The sequence below is a fragment of the Piliocolobus tephrosceles genome, chromosome 15 (assembly GCF_002776525.5).
Source record: "Piliocolobus tephrosceles isolate RC106 chromosome 15, ASM277652v3, whole genome shotgun sequence".
Classification (NCBI taxonomy): domain Eukaryota; kingdom Metazoa; phylum Chordata; class Mammalia; order Primates; family Cercopithecidae; genus Piliocolobus; species Piliocolobus tephrosceles.
The window spans coordinates 55444753-55462768 of NC_045448.1; the positions used below are offsets into that span (position 1 = coordinate 55444753).

The following is an 18016-nucleotide window of genomic DNA, read 5'->3' on the forward strand; positions in this document are numbered from 1 at the left end:
TGAAACTCCATCTCTACTAAAAATACAAAAAGTAGCTGGGCATGGTGGCACGTGCCTGTAATCCCAGCTACTCAGGAGGCTGAGGCAGGAGAATTGCTTGAACCCGGGAAGCGGAGGTTGCAGTAAGCCGAGATCACATCACTGCACTCCAACCTGGATGACGGAGCAAGACTCCATCTCAAAAAAAAAAAAAAAAAAAAAGCAACAGTGGCCAGGCATGGTAGCTCATGCCTATAACCCCAGCAGTTTGGGAGGTCAAAGTGGGAGGATCACTTGAGGTCAGGAGTTGGACACCAGTTTGGACAACACAGTGAGACCCTATCTCTACAGAAAACTTAAAAATTAGCCAGTGTAGTGGTGCATACCTTTAGTTCTAGCAACTCAGGATGCTGAAGTGGGAGGATCACTCAAGCCCAGGAGTTTGAGGCTGTAACATGTCATGATCACGCCACTGCACTCCCACCTGGACAACACAGTAAGACCCTGTCTCTAAAAAAAAAAAAAAAAGACTGAAGAAATTAAAAAAAAAAAGATAAAGTGGTCTTAAGTAACGCTTAGAGAGAAATCTATAGCTTTTAAATGCTTTTAGAAAAAAGGCTTAAAATCAAAGTGTAAAGCTTCCACTTTAAAAGAGCAAGTTAAATCCAAACAAGTAAAAGAAAATAAGTAGTAAAGAGCAGAAACCAATGATAGAAAACAGATTTTAAAAAATCAATAAAACAAAAAGTTGCTTCCCCGAAAAGATCAACAGAATTGATAATCACCTAAAATGATCAAGAGAGACAGAGACTGAGCGACACAGAGAGGAAGCGAGTATTGAAAATAAAAGAGGGACTATTACTGTAGGTCCTAAAAACATAAGAGAACATTATGCACAAATTCATGGCAGTAAATTAGACAACTTAGATGAGCAGACAACTTCCTTGATGTCTACTTATCAAAATGAAATAGACAAGTTTCTTTATACCCAGTCATCAAAATGAAATAGATGCATTCCTTGAAAGACACAAATTACCAAAACTGACACAAGCAGAAATCAAAAATCAGAATAGCCCTATGTGACTATACTTGTAATTTAAAACCTCCACAAAGAAAACTCCAAGCACAGATGGAGCACATAATCATTAGTGAATTTTATAAAACATCTAATCAACAGTACCAACCTTACACAAACTCTTTCAGCATATAAAGGAAAAGCAAATGCTTCCCCAAAATTTTTATAGATTTATGCATTAATACCAAAGCCAGAAGGACATTACAAGAAAATTAAAATTAATTTATATAACATTATTCCTCATAACCACACATGCAAAAAATATTCAATAAAATAGTAGCAGATTGAATCCAGCAACTCATAAAAAGTATAATAATCACCAAACGGGGTTTAATTCCAGGAAGGTAAGATTGATTTAACATTCAAAATCAAACAATAGGCCATGCGCAGTGGCTCATGCCCGTAATCCCAGCACTTTGGGAGGCCGAGGCGGGCCGATCACTTGAGGCCAAGAGTTTGAGACCAGCCTGGGCAACATGGTAAGACCCTGTCTCCACCAAAAATACAAAAATTAGCCAGGGGTGGTGGTGTGCACCTGTAGTCCCAGCGACTCGGGAGGCTGAGGCATGAGAAACGCTTGAAACCAGGAGGCATAGGTTGCAGTGAGCCAAGATCGTGCCACTGCACTCCAGCCCAGGCAACAGAGTGAGACTCTGTCTCAAAAAAAAAAATTAAAAAAATTTTATAAAATCAAATAATGAAATTCACTATAGTAACAACAGCCCGAAAAAGAAAAACCATATGATCATCTCAACAAATGTCAAAAATTTATCTGACAAACTTCAACACCTGTTATCATAAAAATTATCAGCAAACTAGGAATAGAAGGAAGCTTTCTCAACCTAAGAGTCAGGATATCTAGGAAAAAATACGCAGCTAACATCATACTTAAAGATGAAAGACTAATGCATTCGCTCAAGATTCTGCGTAAAACGAGCAATCTACCAGGCTTCTCATAAAGATCTGAAGAGAAAAGTAAAACTATCTTAACTTACAGACAACAGGACTGTGTAGTTGGAAAATCCTAAGGATTCAAAATAAAATAACCCTACCAAACCTGGTAGTGAATTTACAAGGATATAGGATAGATGCAAAGACAGTATACAAAACTTAACTCTATTTCCATATAGTAGCAACAAATGGAAAATGAAAATATTTTCTAAATATCATTTACTATAACAAAAAAACATAAAATATTTAGGCATAAATTTAACAAGACGTGCACAAAACTGCTATACTGAAAAACACTGCTGAGAAATTACAGATGATCTAAACAACAGAGACAGCACATTCATGGGTTGAAAGATGTTAATATTGTTGAGTGTCAGGAAGCAGTTCTCTATGAGTATATTACGTTTTTACACATCTTCCCTATGTTCCTATCTTTTAAAAATGTTTGTATTGTGAACAGCCTCAGAAAACAAGAGATAGTTTCTTCTTCTTCAGCAACAAGCAGCCATGTTTATTGTGTGAAACAAAAGATTTGTTTCCCTAAGCTTAAGATTTCTGTCCTATAATACAACCTGCTACAGGTGCAGATCTCACTCAGCCATCTCAGTGTTGCTCCATGTGAAATGGGGCTGAGAGAACTAGCACAAGAAAATGCTAACATTCTGGCTACTGTCATTGCTGTGAGTAATAAAGGTCCTCTGCCTCTGACCCAGGCATCTTATATCCTCTGCCAGCATCCATGAAACTATATAACAGGCTAACTTGTTACCTTTGAAGTAGTATAAAATCTCAAATCCTAAGATGTCACTTATTCCCCCCTACTAAGTTAAAGATTCAATGCAATCCCAATCAAATTCGTAACAGGAATTTTATAGAAATGAACAAGCTGATTCTGAAATTTATGCAGAAAATACTAGATACCTAGAAGACACAAAACAATTCTGAAAAAAGATCAAACTTGCAGTCACACTACTTAATTTATGACTTGCTATAAAGCTACAATAATCAAGTATTGGCATAAGGATAGAAAAATAAGTAACACAAAATAGATGTATATAAATAGACACACTTCATATGGTCAATTTTTTTTTCCCAAAGGCATCAAAGCAATTCAATAGAAAAAGAAAAATATTTTCAAAAAACTCTGCTGGGAAAACTGGATATTATATGCATGGAAAAAAAACAAATCTGGATCTACGGTAACTCATACCATAGACAAAAAGTACCTCAAAATGGATCAAGACAAACAAAAGCTAAAACTATCAAGCTTCTAGAAGAAAACAAAGTGTCTTCACATCTTGGAAGTAGGCAAAAATGTCTTAGACATCACAAAGAAAGCACTAACCATGAAAGAAAAAGTAACTATGACTTCTCAAAATTAAAAACTTATACTCATCCAAAGAAACGATCAATAAAATTAATAGGCAAGCTATAGACTAGCAGAATATATTCACAACACATGTATCAGACCAAAGATTTGTATCCATAATATATAGAGATAACTCTTACAAATACGTAGGAAAAAAGGCATACAACCCAATGTAAGAATGGGCAAATTACTTGAACAGACACTTCACCAAAGAAAACATACACATAAAGGACATGTAAAAGTCCTCTAATTCATTAGTCACTAGGGAAATCTAAATTAAGATCACAATGAGGAAACACTACATAACCACTAAAATGGTTAGAATTCAAAAAACTGACAATATCAAATGTTGGTGCAAATGTAGAGCCACTAGAATTCTCACACATTGCTGGTGGAAGTGGTTGGGGGAACAGTTAAGCAACTTCTAATAAAGTTAAATATATAGTTACCCCATGACTCAGCAATTCTACTCTCAAGTATTTACCTAAGAGAAATGAAAATATATGCATACAAAAATGTCTATGTAAGAATGTTCACAGCATTCTTTTGTTCATGGTAACCAAAAAATATAATCCAAACGCCCAACAAGTGAATAAATAATTAAACTGTGCTATATTCTTAGTGTGGAATACCACTCAGCAGTAAAAAAGGAACAAATTAGTAATACCTGCAGCATCATTAGTAAGTCTTAAAAGCATCATGCTGAATGCAAGTAGCCAAACACAAAATGTATGATTCCATTCATACAGATTGATGCTTTAAAATACGTAAAACTCATCTATAATGAAAGAAATCAAAACAGTAGTTGTTTGGGATTGGTGTAGGAGGTAGGAACCAGAGCAAAGAATTGAAGGACTGACTGCTAAGGACCCAAGAGATCTTTCTAGGATGATAGAAATGTTGTATATCTTGTCAGGGATGTGGATTAAATAAATGTATGCATTTGTCAAAATGTAAAACTGTTAAAACTTAAGATCTGTGCATTTTACTGCAGGTAAATTATATCTTAATAAAAACATTAAAATGAAAAAAGTATATGGGCATTCTTCAACAAATAAATTGCAGAGAGAGAGAGAGAGACCACAAGCAAGGGAGAACCTGTCGATAGATTAAAAGACTAATAAATCAAATTGATCTACTGTAATATGTGGACCTTACTGGAATTCTGATTCTAACTGTTTAAAAAAAAAAAGACCATTTATGACATTCAGTAAAGCTCACACCAGCACTTTGGGGAAACGAGGCAGGTGAATCACCTGAGGTGAGGAGTTCAAGACCAGCCTGCCCAATATGGTGAAAACCCATTCTCTACTAAAAATACAAAAATTAGCCAGGTGTAGTTTTGGGTGCCTATAATCACAGCTACTCGGAGACTGAGGCAGGAGAATCACTTAAACCCAGGAGGTGAAGGTTGCAGTGAGCCAAAATTATACCACTGCACTCCAGCCTGGGTGACAAGAGCGAAACTCCATCTCTAAATAAATAAATGGAAATGTGAACATTAGCTGGATGCTTGATACTAATTCTATTGTATTGAAGCCATTTTAACCACAGTTTTACCCTCAACTCTTTTAGTAGTCCCTTAAAATATATATGTTTGATTCTATCAATGTTAAACTTAACCATAGCCCCACAACATGTTTCATTAACAAAATTTTAATAAGGGAACAAGAGTAAGTTTGGTTGATAAGAGAGGGTAAATGAGAAGGTATGCTGTAGGTGGCAGTTTCTCAGTCGTTGTTCAAAAGTGATATCTTATAGCCCTAATCCTTATGGCCGATCTGTGTGTAGTACAGATGGCCTACAAAATATAATGAAATACTTACTTGATCTTCCATATTCTGATTTTCAATAATTCACCTATGCAAGCAAAAACATCTAACAAAGTTTTTATCAAGTTATTTTACATAAAATTTGGTTTTTACACAAAATTAAAATATCAGAATTTGGTAAAATAAAACTTTCCATAATTTAACAATGATGTTGATGAACTGAGACTGAGAAGTTCTAAAGACAATATTTATGAAAGGGATTTATATCATAGATACAAGCATCTTTGGTAACCTCTTCAGAAAAGAAGAGAATAAATAAAAGTAAATTCCCTTATTTTCTGAGATCAAAACCTCTAGTAGCTTAAAAACAAAAAAAGTTGTCATGCTTTTAGGTCACAGGTCACCTTCATCTAGGGTTGCCAGGGCACTGAGATAAATGAACTTAATAATGGCACCTTCCAATTAGGCGAGTTTACAAATCAACCTACAAAGCTGGGGAGAAAGAACATGTAGGCAGACCTGGAATCCTTAAGCAAGCTTCTCTTTTTCCACAAAAGCAGTTCAGAGATCTGTAAATATGTCCCGTAAGGCCAATCACAAAACTCCTCTGGTTTTAAGAGCAGAAAATTCTTTATAACTAGGGGCTTGTATTTTGTCCTTAATCTGCTACCTGTACCTCTCATAAGTACAACCTCTATCCATCTTTCTTGTCCTCTTACTCAGCCCTAGGCCTAGTTTAAAAAAAAAAAGGAACATATTAATTTTTTTCTTAATATTGAACTTCTAAGAGACCACCAATATAAGCAGCAACTCCAAACTCTTGAACAACAAAACTTCATTAACTTTCTGTATCTGTGGTAACAATTCCATCAATGAAAAGAACAAGCTATTAAAGAAATAATCATTTTTGAAAAGTAGAGGGCCACCTATGTAAAGAGACTGCTTTTTTAAAAAAATCCAGTATTTGGCAGCTATAGCTCCTACTACAGGAGTACAGAGAATATTTTTTTCATTCGCAACACAATTTTTTTTTTGAAATGAAAAAGCAGGAAGACTTAGCTTTCTTTCTCAGTCAATTATCAACTGAAAAGAGAGAGCCAAATACCTGTATAATTCAGTATGTTTCAAGGAGGCTAGAATATTTATTTTTAAAAGTCTCTATATGAGACTTATAATTATATGCTAATTTTTTTAAATACATGTTAATAAAAACCATGTGTTTATGGAAAAATACACAATATTAACACCGAAAGTATTTCGATTCTCCCCAAAATTAATCCATAAATGTAATGCAACCTACTAAAACTCCAACAGAGGGAGAGGGGACAAGATAAAAAAATTTTAAGATGAGGTAGAAAATTATACACACATTAAGATAGCCAAGAAAAATATTTCTGGAAAAGCCATCTAGCTAGTATTTAAAAATTATAGCACAACAATCTGATACTTCTGTGTGATCTGACAGATAAATGGAAAAGCAGAGGAAATATTTCACCCATACTACAAGAATATGACAAAAATGGTACTTCAAAGTGGTTAAGAAGGATAATTCAAAATAAAAGGTATCGGAACAAATGGGAAATAATCTTGAAATATAAAATTATTTCACTACTTCACTTTCTAGAACAAACTGCAAATGAATCAAATAATTAAATGTTAAAATGAAATCATAAAATGTATAAAAGTACTCATTAGGAGTAAACATGGGGGAAAATTTTTATGATGCTCAAGAAGGATTTTCTAAGAATTACATAAAACTCAATTACTTTTTTGACTTTTATGACTCAAAGCCACAAAAGAAAATGATAAATCTGACTACATAAAAATGTCTAAACAGAAAAATATACCACATGGTCAAAATACAAATAATAAATCAATAAAAAGTTTTCAAGATATATGACAAAAGGCTAGTTACCTTACAATGCAGATTAAGTGAATCTACACATGAGACCAAAAACCCAAAAGAATAGGCAAAAGCTGTGATCAGAAAAAAACTGACACCTAAGTCTATGAAAAATGACTCAAATGTAAATTAAAAGAACAATTTGCTAAACAATGTATTAGTTCACTAATATGCTGTGTTCGTAAAGATATAAGGGAAAAGGTACCTTAACAGGTTAGTGGGAATAAATGTTGGAACAATTCTTTGAATGACACTTGCATTAGCTACCAACATTTTAAATGCAAATATCCTTTGAACCAATAATTCTATTTGCACAGATTTATCCTACAACATATATAATGGCATGTATTCCCAAAGAAGTGTATACAAGGGTGTTCACAGAAATATTATTTGTAAGAGAAAAAATTAAGTATCAACCTAAATAACCATCAATAAGGGACTGATTAAATAAAATATGGTACATCCCCAGAGTCCTCTGCATCTGTTTTTGTGGAAAATTAAGTGAAAAAGATATACATGTATAAATATTTTTCCACAGATTATCTCTAAACAGATACTCAAGAAACTACTAACAGAGGGTGGATCTACAGAAGACCATTTGTGGAAATCTGGGTAACAGCTAGGAAGAGTTACTTTTCTGTATATTCTTGTAGTACCGTTTGGAATTTTTAACTTGTATATATAAATAAATAAATGCTTTCATATGATTTGGGATTTTTATCGTGAGAAAACACTATAGTAATTCTAGAACTATACAGAATATGAAGATCAGCATCTTACTCATTCAACAAACTGAGTGCCTATCACATCTAAGGCACTGCAATGCAGATACAATGCATACAGTCCTTTTCCTCAAGGAAAAAGATAACAGCACCTTTCCTCAAGCAATACACCATCTGGTGGAGAACAGAAATCAGTAACCATACCATTACCTTTTATAGAATGATATATACTATGAAGAGATAAGAACAGAATGTTATGGAAACATATGATGGAAGCAACTTAAAAATCAATGATCATTCCAAGAAACATAAAAATCAATAGCTTAAATATGAAATTATCAACTCCTCCTTTGGGGTTAAAAAGGATGATGGCATTAGTTTGAGAAAATCTTAGCATCAGTAAAGCTGGGTCTCATCATTTTGCATACCTATGTACTGCACTAGCTATCCACAAAGGTCACATTCATTCAAACACTACTAACTATAGTTTTACCATTACAGTTCCCATCCCTAGTGCTGTCATCCTCAGAAGAACCTGATCCCTTTAGAAACAAGAACAAAAAGTCTCAAAGAATGTACCGTAAGTATAGTATATCTGCAACATTTACTTCTACTTATTTAGGGGTTCCAGGAAGAACCAAGAAATAGCCATTCAGTTGATACTTTTATCCTGGGCTAGCAAAGTACTTTAAAAAGGAACCATTAAATTGAGGCTTTGAATCAGCAGTTATTCAAATAAGTTGCTTGAAGGTTTATTATGAAAGTAACTGGCAGGGCACAGTGGCTCACACCTGTAATCTCAACACTTTCAGGGGTTGAGGCGGAAGAACTGCTTGAGCCCAGGAGTTCAAGGCCAACATAGTAAGACCCCATCTTTAAAAAAATAAAAATAAGGCTGGGAGCAGTGGCTCATACCTGTAATCCCAGCACTTTGGGAGGCCAAGGGAGGTGGGTCACCTGAGGTCAGGAGTTCAAGATCGGCCTGGCCAACATGGTGAAACCGCGTCTCTACTAAGAATACAAAAATTAGCCAGGCGTGGTGGCGCATGCCTGTGGTCCCAGCTACTCGGGAGGCTGCGGCAGGAGAACTGCTTGAACCTAGGAGGTGGAGGTTGCAGTGAGCCGAGATTGCGCCACTGCACTCCAGCCTGGGCTATAGAGCAAGACTCCACCTCAAAAATAAAATAAAATAAAATAAAATAAAAAATAGAATAGAATAGAATAGAATAAAATAAAATAAAAATAAAAATAAATTTAGGCTGGGCGTCGTGGCTCATGCCTGTAAACCCAGCACTTTGAGAGGACTGCTTGAGCTCAGGAGTTTGAGGCCAGCTTGGGCAACATGGCAAAACCCTGTCTCCACAAGAAATACAAAAATTACGTGCCTGTGGTCCCAGCTACTTGGGAGGTTGAGGCGGCAAGATCACTTGAGCCCGGAAAAATGAGGCTGCAGTGAGCCAAGACTGCACCACTATACTTCAGCCTGGGTGAAAGAGCAAGATCCTGTCTCCAAAATATAAATAAATGTAGATTTCAAAAATAAAATAAAATTTTAAAAAAATTTAAAAACAGCCAGCATGGAGGTGTGCACCTGTAGTCCCAGCTACTTGGGGGGCTGAAGTGGGAGGACTGCTTACGCCCAGGAGGTCAAGGCTATAGTGAGCCATAATCACGCCACTGCACTCCAGCCAGAGCAACAGAGTAAGACTCTGTCTCAAAAACAAACAAACAAACAAATAAATACTTGCCAGGCACGGTTGCTTATGCCTGTAATCCCAGCATTTGGGAGGCCCAGGCAGGAGGATAGCTTCAGGTCCCAAGCTTGAGACCCACCTGGACAAAAGTGAGACCATCATTTTTTGGTTTTTAGATTTTTTAAAAGAAAATAACTACACATAAAACAAAGCCAATTAATGGACATTAGGTAACATGCTCCTTTTCAGAAATGTTTTTGTAATATGGCAAATCCTTTAAGTTTACAATAACATAGCACTAAAATAGCATGTTTTCTAAACACTATTCCATGTAGTTATTTATCAGTGGTTCCACGTATATCCATTACTTCATTTTAAAAAGGACTTGAGAGTTTGCAAATTACAAAAAAAAAAAAACACAAATTTGACACTGAGTTGCTGAGGAACCAATCTGAAACATAATTCACCATATCCATAGGGAGTATACTACTTATTCCCAACTTTTAAAAATAAGAAATGGCTTAACCAGAAATTATTCAGAATGACAAAAATGAAAGTGGGGAATGGACGGGCATGACTTTCTTATCTTTAGAAGCATCTACTTACTTCCTGGGAACTTGGACTTTATATTAAGAACTGATACCTAATATTTAAACCATATGTCACTCAAAATCTTAAAATTTCTAATACATGCTCCTATGCCAATAGAAATGATCATATAATAAATGGCTTTATAATACTAAAAACTAGTAATTTTTAAGCCCCAACCCATAATCTATATTTATGAGCAATATTCAGTTTTATACAAATTTTCATGGCAATTAAATTTTGGCAGTCTCTGAAGCTGATTTAATAAGCACTAATATTCTTTTCTTTGTTTTTACATTCATGGTTTCCAAGTCCTATCAACTCGTCTTTCATACAACCTCTTTGTAACCTAACTATACAAACAGATTCACAGCCAATTAAAGAAAGCATGCTTCTTATACTCTTGTATTCCTCCCTTCTATTCTATTCCATTTTCACTGAATGAACAAATAATGAACTAGTTAGTTAAGGCCCTACTCATCTCTCTCAGAACCACTGTAATAGCTTTCTAAATAATTCATCTGTTTTTCCTTCCCACCTATCTTAAATATTGTCACCCAATTTTCTAACACTGCTTTCACGGTGCCTTCCCTCAGTTCAAATAACCTTCAATGGCTGTCTTCCCAAAGCCTAAAGCTCTAATTCGAGAGGGGGTGAAAAATAACAACTTTAGAAACAACAATTAATAAAAACATTTTTGGTTTCATAATATAAATTACCAAAAGCAAGGGCAACTGGATAGCAGAGCATGGATTAAAGTGGAATGGTAAAATTCAAATTCAAATTAATTTTGCATTCTGTATCTTTCAGAATCCAGATCTACGTATTTTCAGTCTCAATTAACCTTGGTTTAGAACATGTCCAGAGACCAGCTCGAAGTCACCCTTAATTATGTTTCAATTGCTCTCAAATCAATTTCTAGCCAGAGTTTTCTGTGCATATCCTCAAAGCCTAACTTAACCAACCACTAAGCCAAGTATTTTTCCATGAAAAATGGCCCTCAAGTGAAAGGTTTTAGTATCACTTCAGTTACTGCATTGCGATGGAGATGCGCTGGGTACAACAGCAAACAGTAAAATTACAACTTATTAACAGATGAAAATCAGGGCTTACTCATAAACAATGTAAACAGCAATGTTAAACAGCCAAGTGTCAGTGATCTAGAAACCCTCTCTTCCAGATAGGTTAGTCTATGCTTCTAACCCTGCTCTGCACATTTCTCACCTTTATCTCACATCAGTCCTCTCAGTAGCCCTGAATCTTCCAAACTTATCTTAGTTGCAAAATCACAATTATTTAATAACCATATTTTTATTTTTTTTAAATGCTAAACATTTTTACTATCGCCTGTTAAAGACCACCAGTGATCTGGGTGGGTGAGGCCACCTCTCCACTCTCCCACTAGTTTTTCTCACTAGTCTTACACTAGATTCTCCGAAACAAAGAGCTCATTTCTGCCTCAGGGGTTTGCCCTGAAGTTGCTTGGAAATTTTTTATCTCTGCAGCTCAAATCTCACCTTCTAAGCCTTTCTTAGTGTCATCTAACCTTAAAAAGCCCTCATAAATCTCCATCATTCTCTATGCCATTATCCTGTTTATTTTCCTCATACCACGGCTATTCTGGGTTCTTTATTTATGTGCTTATTATCTGTACTCTCCCAAGGGGGAGAACATGTGTCTTGCTTATTGCTATACCCTCAAAGCTCAGAATAGATCCTGTATCTTGGTAGGTAATCAATAATCGGCTGAATTAATGAACAAACTCTTGAATGCATTAAGAAATCCAGACACATTGAAAATGGTTAACTATCCACGACCATAATCACAATGCTCTTACACTTACTAAAAGAACTAAAGTTTCCCAATAGGTATCATCAATATGGAATTAGGGAACTCTGAACAGGTAATATTCTTTCCCCTTTGCCTTCCAACCTCAGCATTCCAACACACACGATTCCAAGAGAGTGCTGTCACCCCCTGAATCCCTAATGTTCAAAGACAGAACTCTTTTCTTTGTTCCCATACCAATACAAGATGAGTATGCTTTTGTCAATCATTAAACTTCCTGTGGCCAGGCGCACATAAACCTTCCTGTGGTTTACGCCTGTAAACCCAACACTTTGGGAGGCTGAGGCCGGCGGATCACTGGAGGTCAGGAGTTCAAGACCAGCCTGGCCAACATGGTGAAATCCCATCTCTACTAAAAATACAAAAATTAGCTGGGTGTGGTGGCAGGCGCCTGTAATCCCAGCTACTCGGGAGGCTGAGGCAGGAGAATCACTTGGCTCTGGGAGGCGGAGGTTGCAGTGAGCCGAGATTGTGTCACTGCACTCCAGCCTGGGTGACAAGAGGGAGACTACTTCAAAAAAAAAAAAAAAAATTCTGTTTAAAAACTTATTTTATATTTTTCTCTCTTGCCTCAGTTTCCCTCAAGTATGTCTTTTTCATAAAGAAAAAGATTGTTACTCCTCATCTTCCAAGACCTTTAATATGGCAATTAGTGTTTTGAGTAGTATGAAGGTGAGGAGTATGTCAACATCAAAATATTAGTCAAAAGCATCACAATTGGCTTATTTTTCCCCATTGTGGAGAAGTGAATTGAGAAAAAAAAAAATCAGACTGATTTTCTTTTAAGAAATGAACCACCTCTAACATCCTACAAGGCTATGAAGATCTCCAAGCAGGCAGTTACACTACTTGATTCTTGACTTTTATACATAAAGGTCCTACTGCTAGTGGGACACACTTTCCATCCCCGAAGTAGCAAGTACTTATGAATGCATCCAATTTATTATGCATTCTCAATCTCTAACAAACGTGATTTTTTTTCCCTTCCAAAATAATTTCCCAAGATGAAAACGGCAATAAAACAATGTGCCTAATAATAATATACAATCAGGGACTTAGGTGAAAGAAAGAACTTGAAAACTATTTTACAGACCATACATACAGTCATGCCTCACTGAACAGTGGGAACAAGATCTGAGAAATGTATTGTTAGGCAATTCTGTCGTTGTGCAAACATCAGTGTACTTACACAAACCTAGATGGTAGAGCCTACTATACACCTAGGCTATATGGTACAATCAATTGCTCCTAGGCTACTAACCTATACAGGATGTTACTGTAGGCAACTGTAACACAATGGTATTTGTGTAGTGCTTATCTAAACATACCTAAAATACACTGTACAAAGGATTAAAAGATGGCACACGTGTACAGGGCACTGGCCATGAATAGAACTTGCAAGCCTAGAAGCTGCTCTGGATGTTAGTAGCGAGTGAATGTGAAGGCCTAGGACATTACCATGCACTACTGTACAACTTACACTCTACGGTTAGGCTACACTAAATTTATCTTTAGATATATTTCTTCAACAATAAATTAACCTTAGCTTACTGTAACTTTTCTATTTTATAAACTTTTTGGCTCTTTTGTAATAACGTTTAACTTAAAACACAAACACCTTTTACAGCTATAGAAAAAATTTTATATCCTTATCTATAAGCTTTTTTCTATTTTTTTTTTTTTTTTAACTTTTGTTACAAACTTAAGATACAAACACATTACCCTAGGCCTACACAGGGTCAGGATCAAGACGTCGCCAGTCGGCAGGAATTTTTCAGCTCCATTATAACCTTTCGGGGCCACCGTTGCATATGCGTCTGTCCTTGACCTAAACGTCGTTATGCGGCACGTGACTGTATTTTGATTCTGTAACCTAAAACATATCACTTCTGAAAAACTGTATTTCTAACCAATATATATGAAAACGTCTGTCTCAAAACACTTCTCTATGTCTCATGGTAAATCTGCCACGAGTTCAATTAGCCAATTCCTGGCAAGGAATCCACAGGTTTCCCCTTCTTTAGAAATGTCAACCATTTTGCCTTTTATTTTTTTCTTTAAGATTCAATTATGATGCACTAAGAGGCTGGGCCAAGTCCACACTAACATCAATTCCTCTGACCCTGCAGCTGAAACCCTGGCAGAACTACGCCCCCTCGGAACACAATGCCCAGATCCTCTCTCCCTGGCTCGGTTTAGCTGGTGGGGAGCAGTCCGCATAACACACCAGTGAGATGGGCGGTGGCAGGACTTTACCAGAACTCTCTCCTTCCCGTTTCTCCACGCACCACACCACTGGAGGCGCTCTCCCTTCACTGCGGTTGGGTCAATGTGGACGTTTTCCACTCGGCCAGCTCCCCACAAGCACGGAAGGGGGAGGGAAAGCGCAAAGGGGCCACCCACGCCAGGCAGGAGGTGAGAAGGGAGCCCAGGGCCGAATGCAGGCCAACAGTCCCGCAGCAAAACTGCACCTTTTCCAAAGGAGCAACCCAGACGAGTAGACAAAAGCACCTCCTAAAAAGGTCTGGGTGCCAAGGCCTTTCCTTCCTTACTTCGAAGCCCAACCAACCCAATAAATCCACAACCCTGGTTCCCGGGTACACACCCGGCTCCTACTATGGGTGGGTGCTAACTTCCGAGAATCGGTACGCTGAGCACCACAGAGGATCGAAGTGGGAGCCGGGTGCGGTGCACGTGTTCCCCGAAACGAAGACAGACAATAAGAACAAGCTCGGGCTCCAAGGGCCGCCCCACCCTTCTCCCCGCGCCTCCAACCAGGCGGGGCGCCATCGCCCCGAAGTCTGCAAACAAAGCCCCCTCGGGGCGGAGAGGACGGCCCAGCCCAAAGCATCTGGGGCTGCACACAAAAGAGGGAGGGGCGCGAGGGGCGGCGCGAAGCGAGAGGGCGCGGCACTCACCCACGGAGCCCGAGGAGCCCCTGCGCTTGGGCGCGGCCGGGGTGGAGGGGGGCGCGGCGGGAGCTGGGGCGGGCGGGGTCCACGCGGGCTCGGCCTGGGGGCTCACGCTGGCCGGGGGAGGAGGAGGAGGCCGGGCCGGAGGCTCGTCGTCCTCAAGGAGCTTGGAGGGCGAGACTGCGGCAGCAGACAGCGGGGATGGCGAGGGCACCGTCGACGACACCGGGCTCGGGTCCCAAGACGGCTGCCGCTCCGGGGCTGCGGGAGGCGCGGCCGGCAGTGGTCCCCGGGGCGCCGGCGGCGCGAAGTCATTTCCGAAGTCCATCAGGGGGGCGCCGGCGGTAGGGGCGGTGGGCACCGGGGCCGCGGACAGCCCAGCGGCGGGCTTCCTCTCCAGCACCTCCAGCTCCTCCAGGTCTTCGTCTTCGTCCTCTTCTTCCTCCTCCTCTTCTTCCTCCTCGTCCTCGGGCTCCCTCACGAACTGGTACTTGAACGCGGGCTGCGGCCGGGGTGGGCTGTCCGAGGACGAGACCAGAGGCGACTGGTCCAGGTCTTCCATGGCTAGAGGGTGGAGATGATGCTGCAGCTGCTGCTGCCGCCGCCGGAGCCGCGTCTCAGAGCCGCGGGCGGTTGTGGGGGTTGGGGAGGACTGAGAGGGGCTGGGCCGAACGAGCCGAGGGACCTACTGTGGTGACGGCTCCCGGAACAATGAGACTGCTCCTCCTGCCTCCGCGCCGGTGATGCGCCACCCGCCCTGTCCCCAGTTGCCGCCGCCGCCGCCGCCGCCCAGACGAGCTAGGAGAGAGGCCAGCGGACTCTCCGCCCAGTTTGGCGTGACTCACCCTACCCGGGGGAGGGCAGGGACTGGCGCGGGAGGGAGAGAGCCAATCGGCTACACGATAGAGAAGATAGGCGACCAGCCAGGCCAACGGAAAGGGAAGGAGATGAAAGTGGGTGGGGATTACGGCACTTCCTCTCTCTTACCGGTGGGGATTGCGTTCAATGGGCGGTGCTGAGAGCTGGGAGCTCCACCCCCACTTTGGCTAACTGTGAGTTGGGGTGGGGTCTTGGCCTTGCCGGCAGCTGGGGGTCCGTCTGTGGTAGAGCACTGGGAAAGGGGGCGGGCTGCTGGCTGGGAGGGGTCGGCTCGGTTCCTGGCGCGCCACCGGAAGGGCGTTATCCTGGGGGACTGGGAGTGGAAACTTTCCTCCCGGGAAAGGAAGAAACCCGTCTGGAGAAAGGTATTAACGGGACTGTGAAGTGGGCCCTAAGGATTTTTAAAGATTTTTGAAATAAAATATTATTTTTTCACTTAATGTTCCAAACCACATCACTACTACTACCACCCTAAAATAAGAAAAAACTTGTTTTTTTTTGACAGACTCAGTCTAAACCGCAGCCCCTGGAATTGGTAGGCAAAACAGCTGTGCTGAATTAACTGGGGATCTGGGGCCGACCATTTGAAAGTCTGCTCTTCTTCCAAAGCGAGTTTGGGGCCTGATGCTGGACTCTTACATGGTAGGAGAGTGAGTCACCCAAAGAGAGAGGTGGCGGGAGACCGGAAAGTGGAAATACAAAGATGCTTTGGAAAGCTAATTTGGTTCACGTTACATTTCAGTCACTTTAGGTTCATGAGTCAACATTTCGGATGATTCAGGCTTTCTGGGAGTCAGGAATCCCCATACTCATTGGTTTGATACGCAGGAATAAGCATGATCCCCATTCCACTTTTTCTGAGGCTGGAGAGTTTAAAGAAAGTAATTGCAGAACATGTAAGAATCATTTCTGATTTACCTTTCAAAAATATTCACTGCATGCCTACTCTAGAGGCCCTGGAGAGAAAAGGATAACCCGCTTTCAAGTTGCTCAAAGTCTAAATCTGTGCTGTACCTGACAGGTATTGGCTACTTAGTCACTGGCTACTTGTGGCTACTGATTGAACACTCAGAATGTATGTAGCTAGGCTGAAATTAGATGTGCTGTGTCAAATGCGTACTGGATTTCAAGAATTAGTACCCCCCAAATGTAAAATATCTCAGCTTTCGTATTGACTTAATGTTGAAATTGATATTTTGGATATATTGGGATAAGTATAATATTATTAAATTAATTTTACTTGTTCTTTTTAAAGTAGCTTCTAGAGTATTTTAAATACATACTGGCTCACATTATATTTCTTTTGGACAGTGCTAGTCTAGATTAATAATTAAGAAATTTTGATTGCCATGGGGCATCGCTGGTTATTTAAGCAAATTCTTAGCTCCAACTAATTTATATTACTGTGGCTTGTATTGGTGTATATACACCTGTATTGGTGGATATATAACATTATGCATTTGGGCCGGGCGCGGTGGCTCAAGCCTGTAATCCCAGCACTTTGGGAGGCCGAGACGGGCGGATCACGAGGTCAGGAGATAGAGACCATCCTGGCTAACACGGTGGAACCCCGTCTCTACTAAAAATACAAAAACTAGCTGGGCGAGGTGGCGGGCGCCTGTAGTCTCAGCTACTCGGGAGGCTGAGGCAGGAGAATGGCGTAAACCCGGGAGGCGGAGCTTGCAGTGAGCTGAGATCCGGCCACTGCACTCCAGTCCGGGCGACAGAGCAAGACTCCGCCTCAAAAAAAAAAAAAAAAAAAAAAAAATTATGCATTTGACAAAACCCATAGGACTGTTCAACAGAAAGAGTGAACCCTAATGTAGACTATTGACTTTAGTTAATGATATGTCAATATCAGTTCATCAGTTGTAACAAATGTACCACCTCAACGCAATATGTTAACAATAGAGGAAACTCGTTAGGGGGCAGGAGTGGGAGTGTATGGGAACTCTGTACTTCCTGTTCACTTTTTCTGTAAACCTAAAACAGCTCTAAGAAATAAAGTCTGTGAACCTTAAAAAAAGGAAAAGAATAAAGATTTCCTGGCAATGTTACTTGATTGGGTTAATTATCAGCAAGATATTCAAGACCTATCACATCAATTCCACAGAGAACTGGCTTTATTTGTACAAAACATTTGTGACTTGCTTTGAACTTGGTTTTATTTTTTGAAGGGGTTGGGAAGAGTAGGAAGAGAGATGTATTGATGTAGAATTTTGGGGCGGGACGTTAAAGCCAAATGAATTTAAACAAAACAAATTTCTACAATGATGACTACAAGAGACATATTTGAAGTGTTTGTCAAATATTTATCAAAAATT

The 18016-nt window shown here is 39.7% G+C and overlaps 1 protein-coding gene across 3 annotated transcripts in view; it reads right to left on the minus strand.

The window, feature by feature from the left end:
* Window positions 1-16690, minus strand: part of RTN4 (reticulon 4) — a 78236-nt gene extending 61546 nt beyond the window's left edge. For all 3 annotated transcript variants that reach the window (XM_023190207.3, XM_031934178.1, XM_023190209.3), the window contains exon 1: window positions 14820-16690. In XM_023190207.3, coding sequence (XP_023045975.2) covers window positions 14820-15375 — 556 coding nt within the window. In that variant the 5' untranslated portion in view covers window positions 15376-16690. The remainder of the gene's footprint in view (window positions 1-14819) is intronic.
* Between the last annotated feature and the right edge of the window lie 1326 nt (window positions 16691-18016).